The following is a 15,967-nucleotide window of genomic DNA, read 5'->3' as shown; positions in this document are numbered from 1 at the left end:
CAATGCTCAAAATTATTTTACAGCTTTCTTACCATGATATTGTGATTCAACATGTATACTATTGTTATAGTCGGTTCAAAAGCGCTTGTCGCTTATGTTATATTGTTATTTCTGACTTGCCGACTTAAAATAAAGTTTATCTTATCTTATCTTATCTTAAAACAAACCAGGTATAGATAAGCCACGCATCCCCTTTGTTTTCGAGCCAAACTGTTGGCTGCCGCCAACTCAAGTAGTTTTGCAAATTTTACAACGTGATATATTATAGCGTGTCGGCAAAAAAGTATCTGACGAAACGTCGAAATAATTCTCTGAGTTCTTGTCTGTATTCTTGTAAGTATACGTTTTATCATACAGCTTCTTATTTTGCATTATTAGAAAGCATAAGTTTCACCCAAATATTTCAGAATACGTACAACTATATACCTTCTTTCTAAAAAGCGCATAATCGGATGGAAATGATTCGGATAAAGATAAAATTCTTCAAATACCTCAATTATTTTTTATAAACACTTATTCAAATGGTTTCTATGTTGTTTATTTCTAGTTATCATGATAATGTGAAAGGTTTACTCACTCAGCTTTGTTTGTTATGATTTCAGGCAACACGATGCGACTTCTTTTTGTTGTCACAGTGTTGCTGTTGACAGGTCTTTTGGGAGTTGGCAGTAAGAAGGCACATAGTGATGGAGACTTTGAAGACAATGAATTCGCAGAGTTTGAAGACTTTGATGATGAAGAAGGTACACAATTTATAAAAAAATGGGTTATTAGTTCTAAAAAGTTGAGACTTTGAATTACTAAGTGTGTAACATTATTTTGGCATCTATGTCTGGTGATAAATTCTTACATTTATTTGCATGTTTTACAGAGGAAGGTACAGTAGTTGAAGAAGATGCAGAGTTTCCCAGTGAAAGTGAGTCACAAGGCCAGGCAGCATCAGCAGGGAAAAATGATGATGATGATGATGATGAAGAGGAAGAAGATGAAGGAGTAGTAGAGGTAATGGTTGTATATTGGTTTTTAAGTCGAAACACAATGATTTATTTGAAACCAGTTCAATTTCTTTAGCCTCAATTGTGATGAAAGCTGGATATCGAATCATGTTTTTTTTCTTCGAGTTAAAACTAAAACTAGTGTCCCTGATAGGCCATGTGAAAGTGCTCTGTTAATGATCGAACCAATGAAATGAATCATAACCTTATTAAATTAGTCCTCCCAAAATGCTTCGAACGCCATATTATACCCACCAAGATGCTAGGTAAAATCAAAAGTTAGCCATACTTTTGCTATTTTACTATTATAAGAGCCCTGGCCACATATACATTGGAACAAAAAAACTGGTAAACTTGCATTATATAAATTGAATACCCATTTACAGATGTTGCATATTTCAGTTGTATAGTGCGGATATTTGATGAAGTATTAATTTTCAGACAGAGGATGATGAGTTTGACCACATGATGGATGAGGAAGAGTTTATAGGTTTTGACCGGGACACTCGGGCAGGTAAAGGCAAGCCACATGATGTGCCTGATCTCAAAATTGCCAAAGTAAGTGGTTTCATATCTCTCTGTTTGTAAGTTTTCAGCTAGTGATGATTCTGTTGTGTTTGCCTAAAATTGGGTAGAAATTTAAGGATTTTGCTTAATTTTATTCCTTTTAAACGAAGTTTAAGAACAGACAACGCAAAAACCTTGTTTCTTCACAGGACATTGTCACAGGTAAACACTGAAAGTTTACCTGTCACACAAATTTTTTACCTGTCGCAATGTTACAAACAGTATTCAGTAAACCTTGATTTTAAGCCTCTTATTTAAATAAGTTTTGTAATTCCCCATTAAAACTGGTTTAGATCTTCTTGGTTAGATGTGTCCTACTATTATAAATTACAAAAAAGAAGCTAAACATCAGGTAAAAAAAATCAATATTTCGGATCTTAAGTCATAATATATGTCTTTCCTTCCTTGCCCCCCCCCAAAAAACTCATTGTCGGTTCGTCTGCTTATAGATCTTACTATTTTAATTCATATTTAAATAAGTTTTGTAATTCCCCATTAAAACTGGTTTAGATCTTCTTGGTTAGATGTGTCCTACTATTATAAATTACAAAAAAGAAGCTAAACATCAGGTAAAAAATCAATATTTCGGATCGTAAGTCATAATATATGTCTTTCCTTCCTTGCCTCCCCAAAAAACTCATTGTCGGTTCGTCTGCCCATAGATCTTACTATTTTAATTCATATTTAAATTAAAGGTACAGTACGAATTGTACTACAAGTCAAACTCAGACACAACATTTATGCGAAAATGAAAGTAGAGTTCTTGTTGTTGGCAATGTTAAACAGAGCGGAAAGAGTGTCAGCTCGTTATATTCATCATCATATTTAAATTAACACAATTGCTGGGAACCACTTCGCCGAATAAAAAAATACATACGGAATTTTGTAATTTCCGAACATTTCCGTAAAATTCTGTCTATTAAAAAGTATTAGAGTACAAGCTGAAATCAGAAACTTGCGTGTTTATTCGGCTTTTACGGAAACATGTGCAAAACGGGGTTTACAAATTGTGATATACGGATTAACATGCTGAGTAATCATGATATAATAGCAGTCATCAAAATTAGACTTTTGGATGAACAAGCCCGAATTCTTATACTATTGCATGGAATTATATTTATGAACAAGCCCTGCTATATAAAATTCAGAATTTGAGCAAGCCCGTAAGACATTTTACCAGTGCAGGGCTTGCAGGCTTGTGCTAATTTCGACCACTGTAATAGTTAAAAATAACTCAAAACATTTATTAAGAAACTGAAAGAAAATTTAACAGTGGTGACTGTAATTTTTCACCAGACATTGTGACCGACCAAAACAAAAGTTTCGTAGGTCAAAATGGAAATATACTGGACATGTCCGATTGTCCGACGGACATTCGCATTGTCTGAAAGAAGTGAATCTACTTTAGCGACATAAGTGAATCAATCTTGGAATATAACGTCCATAGTTCTAATGTTACATAATACCATTTTTTGAAATTAGCACCACAAAGCTCCGGTCAAATGCTTGCTAGGTTGGCTGTACTTCAGGGTTTGAAATAGTAGTAGGATATATAAAAACTTCTTTAATGCCAAGCCTTAGTGTAAGAATTTGGACTTCCCTTAAGCGAAGTTTTATTTCATTGACTTGTACCAATATGACAGGAAACTTTTACAGGTGCCTATTCATCTCAGAACCAACTGGGATAGTTTCTACCTTGAGATGCTCATGCTGGCTGGGTTGGGTGTGTATTTCTTGAACTTCCTCGCTGGAAAGACGAAGAACAGCAAGTTGGCTCAGGCATGGTTTACATCACACAAAACTCTTCTGGATGAGAATTTTTCACTTGTGGGTAAGATAGTGGATTGTGTTTACATCTTGGTTTGATGAAGCAGGTTTGGGTTTCTAAGAAAAAGTGATGTCTTTGTGAATTGTCTGTTATCTGGTAATTAACAGTCAAATATTTCTTGTGATGTAGGGGAGGGACAGTTGTGAAAAATTATGATTTCAGTCATTCCAGATATAAATTTTCTCTCAACCTAGGTCAGTGCTCCAGCTTGGCCTTAATAGCAGGCTGGGTCACCCTGCTGCCATTTCCGGCACCCTGCTGACTCATTACTGCACCCTGCAGTGCCCTTATGTTTGACAGGGTTTGACAAAGTGGCGGCATATAGGGTTGCCCTTGTCCGTACGTACGTCTGTCCGTCTGTCTGTCTGTCTGTACGTACGTACGTCCCGAAGATTGTTTCCGATCTAATTCTTGAAAACCGTTTGTCCAATCCTCACCAAACTTTAAACACATGTTTGTGACCATAATATCTTGATCAAGTTCGATAGTCATGGAAATCGCTTTAGTCATTTAGGAGTTACGGCCCTTTTTTTGCCAAAAATACTTCAAAAATATATGTTTCCAATCTAATTCTTGAAAAGTATGTGTCCAATCCTCACCAAACTTTACATACATGATTGTGACCATAATATCTTGATCAAGTTCGATAGCCATGGAAATCGCTTTAATCCTTTAGGAGTTAGGGCCCTTTATTTCCCAACAATACTTAAAAAATATCATCTCGATGTAAATGAGATGTGGATCCAACAAGTTTTTTCCTGCCTGAATGGCGCCATATAACCTATACAGTCTTGCGATGCCGTAAAACCCAACTCAACTCAACTTATCCTATATGTGCAGATTATCCTGAATAATCATTATGGCTTATTTTCTGTGACAAAAAAATCAAAGTGGGGGCATCCGTGTCCTATGGACACATTTCTAGTTTAAAAATAGGTATAAAAATAATAAATATACATAATTGTGACACAAGGTATTCATAAAATTTTCAGTATTGAAAGTAGTTACAAATCATACACAATAAGAAATGATCATTTGCTCTTGCAAGTGGCCCATTAAGGCTCATTCAATGCCCATCCGTCCTACCAGTAACCATTTCACATCCTGACTGAAGCATTGTAGGGGCACAGGTTAAAAGGCTGTTGGCTGGGACTTGATGAAAGAATCAGGGAACATGTTTGTACTGCATTAGCGGGCGGACATGTATGGACTTACATGATTAATTTAGTGACACTAAAATGATCTTTTTCTATCTTAGGTGATGATGGCACCTCTAAGGAAGTTGCAGGTGGAACGTTAATGAAGGAATCAGAGAACATCTATACCCTGTGGTGTAGTGGACGTACTTGTGTGGAGGGGATGCTGGTTGAACTGAAGCTTATCAAGAGGCAGGACCTCATCAATGTCATGGCCACGCTGCTCAAACCCCTGGCTGACCAGATTGTGAGTATATGAACTGCCCCCTCCTTCATATATCAACATTTTCACTGGCTGACTGCTGGGTTTGGCCATCAGGATTAATTAACCAGGTGGCAGTTGTCAATCAACCAATCTGTTGACCAATAACAGGATGATATTTTGTCACTTAGGGCCATTCAAGTAAAAGATATAACCCCCAGGAGGGAATGCAAGTATTTAAATAGTATATAGGCAAGTGTCTTTTTTTGCTAACTTGCACCCCACAAGGGTAATTTGCTTCTGTAGGGGGGTGGGGGCATAAAAGTGCCTTCCCCATGGGGGTTATCTGCTTAAATGGAATAGCCCTAAATATAAGCACATGGTTGCATTTTCCAATTGGTTAACTGGTAATTTCGACCAAATGATCTTACATGTTCATAAATTGCCTTGGCGACTGATCCTTTGCTGTTATGTTGCAAATGTCATTTGCCATTATAAATTATTTCTATATAAGTATGAACCCAAAGTATTCCTAAAACAGTCATTTCAATATTCTTCCTTGTTAGTGTTTGTCTATTCTACATGTAGGAATTGAAAAGTGGCGTGGTTTATTGTCTCTAATAACTCTCTTTCCATACCATGACATAAACATTTCATTGTCTAAATAGGTAGTCAACTGGGTGTCAAGGTTGTACACCTACACGGGAGGTATATTTAAAACACATTTCAATAATGCTAAACGATGAATAATGATCTCATCAAACACTGAGTGGATGTGGCGTAATTGGCCTCATGACTGAGGGTGCACTGTCTGTGGCAGTTTCAAATTAAGCTTTGGCTCTTTCAATTTGCCTAGACTAAAACTGAAGAAAACCTTTCAGAAATTGATTACTTTATTTTCTATATACTTAAGTATTAACCCAAAGCTTCTTTCAGAACAACAATTACCTTAATTTCAAAAGTCATTATAATTCCATGATTATATAATATAATTCCATGTACTGTGAAATCATTAATGTTCGTTGGGCATTAATGTTCGTGGTTTTCGTGGGTTGGGTGATCCACGAATTCAAGATCCCACGAAATATAAACCCTTTATTCACTTTTTCAATTGTCTTGTTACGTACATACTCTAGTATATTATTTACAGAGGTCGCAGTATACAGTGTTAAAACCTGTCTCACTGTATAACTTACGATCATTATTCTGTTAATATATTATAACTGCCTTTAACAAATAATTAACCAAATCAATTAAATGTGTTTTATGCAGCAAATGACAGTTATAAGCACCTGTTTAAACGTGTGCTGTTAATGAAAATCTCCAAGTTTACAAGATGTGCGTGATGAGTGTCTGTACTCGATTTTTTTATTTAATGAAATAATTAATCAATTACTAGTACATTGAAGGTTACTAAGCACCGAACGTGACAATATACGCACCTTTTCGGTGTTTTCACAGTTTGAAAAATTCTTAATTGGCATTCAATGGCTTCCCCTATCTGTATTTATGATCAGGGTACATCTTCTTTTATTACCTTTATTCCCAATTAAATCGATAAGTGACATGGGTATATGCACTAATTGGCATGTCTTACCACATTAGCGAGTGTCATAAACCGAGTGATGTAGAAGACGGAAATCACGGGCCAGCGCGTGGATATTATGCAGACGATCTAGGACGATCACATCTTCGATTTTTTTTTTCAAAAATGAAAATCCACGAATTCAAGTACCCACGAAATTGTTTTTTTTTTCGGCAAACCACGAAATTTCATGCCCACGAACATTAATGATTTCACAGTATATAAATGTTATTGTGAGTTTATGAAAATAAGTATCTTTGAAGTTAATTTGCTTAAATCCTTGTATTTTTTTGACAAGGGCGTTTTCTTTTAAATGCGAAGGACCCCATAATCTTCACACAGTCTTCTTAAATTTGTAAGTTGGTAGTCCAACAGACTTGTCTCCTCCTTATGATAGTGAATGTCTAGCACTGAGTCACTGTAATATTTCATTCAGGTTGTGAAGGTGACAATGGATCCGGCAATGGAGAAGTTCTGTTTCTGTGTGGCCAACAAGAAATCAATCGCAAAACTTCACAAGGAGCAGACAGATTTGGTGAGTAGGTGGGTAGGGCAGTGGAAGGTTTTTCCTAAACTCTTTGTGATCGAAATGCAGCCCTAGTCTTAATGATAAAACATATACCATTTTTTCACTGATATGGAAATTGAAATTCCCTATCTTTGTTTTGAAAACAGTTAATTAAATGGACACCACCCAGAACAAACTTCATCACATTTGTTTTATCTTTATTTTTTTTAACCCTTTAGCTGATAGCCTTGTGACCAGATAAGCCCTCCCAGTCAATACCACAGCCAGTGGATAGCTTATCAATAATCAATAGCCAACTTACTGATAAGCAGTCCTTATTTATATAGGCCCTTTTTAGTCACAGTGTTATTGGTCAAGTGCTAATTTATGGACCCTTATGACCTTTAGGTCATTATTACTAATATAAATTATGGCTGAATCTTTTTGATGTCAATATATAATAGAGCAATAAGATAATGAAATCATCTAATTAATGGTGCCAATGATAATTTTTAAAATTGTTTTATTGCATATGATAATGTAGTTTAAAGATGGAGTTTCTATGAAATTTCGTAAGAAAATCATTATACCTCTGTTGAAGGCTTAAATATCTTAGTATTATTTTATTATAGTGTTTGTTACACATTATTTAGATTAAAAGAGTTCAAGTTAGAAGATGTCATTTCTCGGGTATAAGACGGGTAATAATAATCATTTTCTAAACACAAGGTCATTGGAGTACTTAAATCAAATCAAAATTGGATAATTTCCTGAATTATATTAAAGCAGTCTTATTCATTTCTAGGCAAAATCAGAAATTCACAATTATAGTCAAAATGTCTCATTTCATCCCAATCAGAAGGACCCAGACTCCTTTCCCTGAATGATGAGTAAAAATGCTGCATTTGATCTTTATGATTCAAGTTTTTTCAAAAATAATAATAATGGTTTTGGTTTAAAGAAGTTTAGAGGTTATTACTCAATGAAATGGGCTTAAACTTCCTAAATTGGGTGCATGGAAGTACAGAAACTATGACACTGTGGATAAAAGTTTAGGATATCAAAACCTGGTATCAATTCTACATTTAAGGCATGATTTCAATTAGAAAAATAAAATATTGAGAACACTCTTGTGGAGTTGGCATTTTTTTGATGCAAATTATTTCATATTTTGTCAGAATTGTGGAGAAATTTGTTGCGTTGAGATTTGAACTTCAATGTTTGTGAGGATTTTTTTCTAAAGGGATGGCAAAGAAACTTCCACTTTCAAATTTTTAAAAGAAGCCATGAGTGTTACTGTATAGACTTATTAGAGTATTACAGTTCTTAGCTTTGACCTTCTGAGTCTATGTTTCTTCTCAATATGTCTAACCACAAACTACACAAAGTATAGCCTAATTTGTTGAGTGGACTTCTTAAGTGTTGGAATAATGTTAAAATAAAATATATATTGTAATCATTCAGAGCCAGTTTACAGAGAACATTCTTTATTGATACATATGTGTAAATTCCTCAGTAGGAGCCCATGCACGGAGGACATTCTATATTGATACATTTGTGTAATTGCCTCAGTAGGAGACAGTTAGCGGAGAACATTCTATATTGATACATGTGTAATTTCAGAGCCAGTTTGCGGAGAAGAAAGGTGTCGAGAAATATAACATCCCATCATCTTTCCAAATGTTGTCAGAGATCCCTGAGGCCTCCAGCTTTATACTTGACAAACGGGTAGGCTTATAAAAAAGGAGACCATATTAATTATTTTTTTAAACATGAATAAAACAAAATCAGTGTAAGATCAAAATATATTTCACCTTGTGAATACCAAAATTGAATATTTCACTTGAGGTTTCACCACTCATGAAATATGGCTTTTGGTGCTTACTCAGTGAAATATATAACGATCTTACACTGAAACAAACAATTACCCTCTTTAAAATGTATATATAAATATGCTTTGGGGAAAATGTATTTTTTAATATTTTGATTTTGAGCCAGTTTCTCATAACTTACATTTTTGTAATGCGATTTTATACATATATCACCCAGGATCTCATTAAATATAAGTGTGTACATGGATAATTTTCAAACATAACAATGCCATTCCTTTTCATAAGAAAGTATTCTATTTGTGCAGGTATGTTCAGCCTTAGAACAGTATGAGAGTCAGATCGAGTACATCCACATCTCGGACCAGTACTCCGGACCTAAGAACCAGTATGAGTAAGTGTTTGTCAATTATCACTGTGTAATATTGATGTCATTTTCACTGAAGAAAGATTCTGACTATGTTCAAGTTTACAAGTCTTCACAATTACCGACTGTCGTACCTACAGGCCTGGTCATCTAAATTTTGTTGAGATCCGAAAGGCAATTCAGATGGTCCTAGTGAGAACTTATGTCAATATCAAAAGTAAAATGCAGAAGAAATATTTTATTTAATATTTTTGACTGTTTTGAAAAATGGTGGGATTGACGGAGAAATGTTTAAAACATGCTTTATTAGAACACGCTCAGGTTTTATCCAATGATATGGCAAAACTGGAGATGGCCGAGTTATTATGAATGTGATAGTGGTTCCACAATAGACTTTAACATTGGTTTAATGATTATATTTTAATGTATGTGTGATAATATGGTACAACAAAATAATACAAGACCAATAATTTCAGTTCAATTATATGTCAGTGAAACAAATGAAATTGAATGTTTTTGGTGGCCAAATCTTAGAAAGAAGGTTTGAACTGATTAATACAACTATTATTTTGACTATAGGTATTATTAAAATTTATGGAGCACCCGCTCCAGTTGAAATTCAAGAGGAAAAGGGATCTTGAGTGGATAACCCGTGATAATTCTTATTATAATTTCTTGAGAATTATTGCATGTCCGTGATACCCAAATACCTTAGCAATGCCGCTATATTATCTGGAACTACCTTTTAGGAAAATAATAGAACTTACTTTTATTACAAAATAATTGTACGATATGATAGTTGATAGGATGGTAAAATGTAATCATTCCTATTTAAGATGACCACCTTCTCATTATACTTTGTTTTACAGTGATGCCCAGACAAAGATGCCGGAAGTCACCCCATCACTTGTCTTCTGCTTCAACGGTACGCTTGCACTTATTCAATTATATTTTTGTTCACCTAACCTTTTGTGTTCAGAAATCTTCAGGTTCATTATGTATTAACTGCAATGCTCTATGATGTCATTTTCAGCCATCGAAATTGGACTTTTGGATGAACAAGCCCGAATACTTCTTATACTTGCTTGGCATCAAAAAATTTAACAAGCCCTGCTATGTAAAATTAAGAATTTAAGCAAGCCAGGAAGACATTTTACCAGTGCATTTCTTGCAGCCTTGTGTTAATTTTGACCTCTGCATTTTTAGCTTGACAATTCCTAGAATAAGGAGAGCTTTACTACTCAACTTAGCGTCATCGTCACACATTGGTTAAGGTCTTTCATGTAAGCACATTTGAGTCAATATCTCAGCAAATACTTAACACAAGTGTTAACAACCATCCATCCTACTTATTTAATCAAGTGAAATAACTGATTTAAAGTGGGAAAAGGGGGTGAGCTCTGGTATTGTTGGTGATTACTGTGACAGCATTTAAAGAATGTTGTTGTTTTTAATAAACAGCTGTTCTTTTATACAAGTGTATGTTGTTGCTAACCTTTCTTTAATGATGAAGGCAGCAACATTCAATCCTTAAATACCCTCCATTCCAGTGCCTGGCAAGGGTAAGACGCGTGTGTCAGACATCGAGGGTACAGTTGTACTGATGAAGCTTGTTTTCTACTGCGTGGACAAAGTCAGCAGGATGTCCCTCTCCAAGGAGGTACGTATTAATGTAACAAGAAAGAGGTTGTTGAACACTGCATGAAGGGGGTATGTTGGAATCACCCTGTGGTTGGTTGGAGGAATGGTTGGTCAGTCCATTACAATTTTCCTTGTCCGAAGGATATCTTGAAAACTACTGGATTGTAGTTGATTAAACTTCATGAGATGATAGAAAAAGAGAGCAATCGTAGTGTGCAAGAACCATATCCTTATTTCAGATGATTACAGAGTTATTACCCTTCCGTTTCTTTTTCTTGTTTGTAATGAATTTTTACAATAAGAAATAAGATATGTTAACAAATGGATATAAAATACACATTGTACTCCTTCTCACCAAGAATCTGGGTGCTACAGAATGTGTGGCACACAGTGACTTAAGTGGGTTTCTTATACCAGTCAAAGAATTTCAGGTTTTCAAGCACTTGTCTGAATTGCTATCGTCATTGTATACAATGCTAAATAAACAATCTAGTCTGACCTTACCTGAGAATTTCCGATATATCCACCAGCCTGAAAAAGAAGTTTTACTCGATTTTTTTTCGATAGGTTAGTGTGAATTTCGATCACATCACTGATATAAATGTTAGAGATCTAGATTATTTACTATGATGGTAACTTTTACAGGCACGTACCAAGGCTGAACGTAACCGCCAGAAGGCTGAAGAAGCGTTCCTGAAGCTGGCGCATTCCCAGCGGCAGGAGGCGGCCCAACAACGGCGCGAGGAAAAACGGAGACAGGAGAAGGAACGCATCATGAACGAGGAGGATCCTGACAGGGCACGCAAGCTAGAGGTATGTATTGTTGTTTTTGGTGTTGGTTAAGGAAAAAATTAAGGGCTCCTCATAGCCTTATAGGTGTTATCTTTGAAGAATGTATAGGTGCCAGTTGTTTTTGGCGTTGTTTTTTTTATTATTTATTTTAAGAATAAGTCCCTGTTCTCAAGGTCTTGTAGGTGTTTTCCTCATGAACAAACTCATACTCTTGGATGTTATAATTTGGGTTGTGCCCCTTGATATTCTGAGTTGGTGGTGGCATGTTTTAAATTTTGTTTAATCTTCTTGCTAACCATGTTGGAAGAGAGTGACGTTGTTAAAAAGTAATTAGTATATTTGTCGGCATGTAACCCAAATGAATTAAATTTCACATACTTGCACTTTCTTGTGATGTAGTTGAGGCTGATTCATAATGGTTTAAAGCTTTCCTCAACATAAGTTGAATATTTAAAAACCAAAGTAACCAGTCTGTATGTGTATTTCAGGAAAAGGAGAGCAAAAGGGACATGAAGAGGAAACAAGCCAGGACAAAGATGATGAAGGTCAAGGGCATGTAGAAAGGTCATTTAAAGGTCAACAATGTGGAGAGGTCAAGAGTTCAACTTTGGGGTCAAAAGGTCACCAATGTGTAGAATTCAAAAGGTCGAGATCATTCAACTTTGAAAAGATCAAGGTCATTATAAAGATAAAAAAAATGACAATAAGTTGAAGAATATGTATTCACAATGATGATTAGCATGAATTTTGCATAGGTTGCATAATGTGCATTGAACTTGATGTTTTTATACTTTTGTGAAAGAAAACGTTAAATTTTCCCAAGCTATGATGTCTTGCAGATGTATATACATTATGTAGAAAAATGTTTTTAATTTTATTCAATTGAGATTTCTAGTATAATTTTCTTAAACTTCTAAACACAAGGAGTCCTGTCTTTGATCTAAACATTCATATACATAGCTTTCAGCCTTTGTACATATCTATGTACATATATGAGTGAATTAAGAGATGATATTTTGTTGAAATTTAAAGTAAATCCATAATTTCTTGTAAATGCTTGGTTAATGCTCAAATTATTAATCAAGGCTGTAGATTTAAGAAATTCTCACAGCATTGTGGTTTGATTATTTTAAATATTGTGTCTAGTCTCCTCATGTTATAAGTCTGTTAGAACACCGATCATACTGTTAATACACCAATCATACTGTTAGAACACTGATCATACTGTTTACTGAACACTGAAAACACTTCATTAGGGTAAATATTCTGCATGTATTTCATGTTGAAAATTACAGGCTTAATTTAATATTTTATATAGCTAGTTTTTAATTTTTTGTTCATGTGTGAAAAGAATACATCGTACATGTATATGCAATAATAGTAATCTGTTTCATCAAAGATTGTAGGCATAAGTATCATATGTCATTACTTTGCGATTTATTTGTGTGTTATGAGTTTAGGGTTGAAAATAATGTCGGTAAATTGAAAATAAATCATTTGTTGCCTTTTGATATACTTCCACAGATTTAATAATTTTGGAATAATGCCTTATTAAAACAGGCACCTGATGTTGTTTTTTTAATGTAAAGACTACTACTGCTATAATGACAAATAAAAAAACTTTGAATGTTTCACAAGTTTGAACATTTATTATATGCTTTCCAGTGGTTTATAGAGATTATCAGTGAAATAGCATTTATATTTCACTGTTTGAAACAGTGAAAATATCACATTGATATATTTCAATGTTTTGAAATCTTAGCCTGCCAAGTCAAACGTCAGCCTTGCACAGGGCTGGTAAACAATTACTTAATGCCGTTACGTGCTCATGAGGGCTAAAAAAGTGTAATTAAATTTCATTCTAATTTCTGGCATATAATAAAAAGAAAAAAATGTTTGTTCAGTGTAAGATAGCAATATATTTCACCTCTAAGCCACTCATGGAAGTATATCTTTTGGTGCTCACTCAGTGAAATATATTACGATCTTACACTGAAACAAACAGTTATCCTCTATTTCATAATGCATTTTACAATAGTTAGAATATTTCACTATTAGAATTAGGCACATAATTGGAATATTTCGTAATTCATTTTACAAAAATAGAAAAAAATTGCTGTTCATATTACAAAATAGGATTTTATCACAATAGTCTATTAATGTATCAAAAATTATTATATAAATATTTCACAACTTATGTTTGCAAGAAAAATGTTAAAGGAAAAGCAAACCTTATGTTCAGTTCGGTTTATATACATTCAGATTCTTGTAATATTTGTATCATTGTATTCGGTTTTCTTTGTAAATATTTGCATTATAATTTAACCAGATTGTTCTAGTTTATACCTTTTAATTGCACATTTTATGTTATCTTCGATATACATTATAAATATATTTATACATTATGCATTACATTGTCTTTGAAAGTACTTAATGGTTCACATGCATTTATTAAAGGGACAAGACACCAGATGACACCATTGCAAGAAAATGTTACTTACTGATGTATCACATCGCTTACGACACGTGTATTTTGCTGTTTTCGCATATTTTTCCAATCCACTATTTACTGGGTGTGTCTAACACATAAATCCTGGTAAATTTAAAAGTAAAATCTGTACTAATCACTTAACTATCACATTCTAAATATATAAGGGGAAACCATTATGCCCTATTTTAAAACAGGTAATCCAAGCTGAAACAGTAATAAAATATCATTTTAATTATGTATAATGATGTATTATCGGCCTCATACTAGTTGGAATTAATAATTCTAGGCAAGTTTTAAGGAAATACTTTATTTGTCGATTTTGGGCCCATCTGGTGTTAAGTCCCTTTAAGATCCTGGATCAGTTTCATTAAAAAGAGTGCCTCTGTCACTAGGAGAGATAATGCACTGTTAAATATCTCTTCTAAGTTTGAAGTTGGTCCTAAGGTACTAGATGAAACAGCCACCTGTCAGACCATGAATCCAAATTTGTCAAAAACATTATATATTTCTTTCTGCTAGGCAGAAACATTTTATTGCCTGAGTGAAAGAAGTTATCAAGAAAAGGCACATACACTACTTTCTTGTTTCATGTCTAAAAATGCCTACAATCTTAAGAAATGTTAACATCGCTGGTAACTCTTATTAAAAGTATTATATTTCGAAAGGTTGATATTTCGTAGAATAAATCTGTGTAATTCAAACTGACTGGTTAGGTTCATACATTTACGATTTTGTACTTTTTTTAATAATTTCACACCACATCAGTTTAAATAGCAATTTATTAAAGGCTTTTTCATCACAAAAGCACAAGTCCAAACCTTTCAGTCTCTTGGAATTGTTTTTTGATACCCAAGCATTTTTGTATCGATATGGTACTTGTAAATGTATAAAATGATTTTATAGCCAACATTTGTATATGCCATGTAACAAGTTTTTTCATAAAAACGATTTTATTCATCATTTATCCTTTCGATACCATTTTTGAGTATGTCTGCGTTGAATAAATACATAAGAGTTTGTGTTATAATTTATGCTTATGAATGGGTTTTTTTGTGGACATAAATGTAAATTTTCCAAATATCATTCCTTATAAATACTTTTTAAATATGCATTTATGCAAAACAAATTATTTATCAATTTATTATAGTGAAAATCAAGTTTTGAACTATTATTGATTGTCATCGAAAATGTTTGTGTGGTTTTCTTTAGTTTCTTTTTGAATGGGATAACTAAGTTACATGTGTGTATGTCGTAGTTTTAAGTGGAATTTTGTACCTATTCTCCTTGTTTTATCATTATATATTAAAATTAAAATTGAATCTTCTCTTGTTTTTATTGTTCTGTCATATCAATGGCCCGGCTTGGGCGCATGTGCGTTTGGTTTGTGGTCACTATGTCGCACAAGTGGGTTTTCCCCGGGTTCTCCGGTTTCCCCCCACAACACAAGACCACACTCTCGCGTAACATCGTGCCAACGAGAGTGATTAATATAATGTTGTAATAACTTGTTTCACAATCGTTGTAAAATAAATATGTTTAAAATATATCAATCAAAATATAAACAGAATTATATTTAGCATTAAGTTTTCTGAAAATGTATATGAGGTATGATTTCACTTGTGTACACATGACCAATTCTTTAAAGTTGCACTCTCACAGATTGACCGTTTGACATTTACTCTATTTTTTGTCTCGGAATCATTTGATTTTTGCATCAGTACCTTCAATTCAGTCACATAAGATAACTTACTAAAGAACATATCTCAAAGTTGCACTCTCACAGATTGACAGTTTGACATTTACTCTTTTTTTTTGTCTCGGAATCACTTGATTTTTGCATCAGTACCTTCAATTCAGTCATATAAGATAACTTACTAAAGAACTGATCTCAATTGTCTGGAAAACTGCCGAAAATCTCATTTTTCTTTAAGCGCATGAAACATCAATTTTCGAATGCAAATATGAA

The 15,967-nt window shown here is 33.9% G+C and overlaps 1 protein-coding gene across 1 annotated transcript; it reads left to right on the top strand.

The window, feature by feature from the left end:
• The first annotated feature begins 246 nt into the window (after positions 1-246).
• LOC128233498 (PAT complex subunit CCDC47-like) lies at positions 247-15,320 on the top strand. Its single transcript, XM_052947200.1, has 13 exons — positions 247-333; positions 603-743; positions 872-1,002; positions 1,437-1,553; positions 3,219-3,393; positions 4,649-4,833; positions 6,810-6,908; positions 8,505-8,609; positions 9,019-9,104; positions 9,947-10,002; positions 10,628-10,737; positions 11,364-11,531; positions 11,999-15,320. The coding sequence occupies exons 2-13, from the start codon at positions 611-613 to the stop codon at positions 12,068-12,070; spliced, it is 1,437 nt and encodes a 478-aa protein (XP_052803160.1). The 5' UTR covers positions 247-333; positions 603-610; the 3' UTR covers positions 12,071-15,320.
• Positions 15,321-15,967: the final 647 nt, after the last annotated feature.

This window comes from Mya arenaria, chromosome 1, assembly GCF_026914265.1.
Source record: "Mya arenaria isolate MELC-2E11 chromosome 1, ASM2691426v1".
Lineage (NCBI taxonomy): Eukaryota > Metazoa > Mollusca > Bivalvia > Myida > Myidae > Mya > Mya arenaria.
The sequence above is the reverse complement of the archived record's forward strand: the minus strand, read 5'-3'. Positions and strand labels throughout refer to the sequence as shown.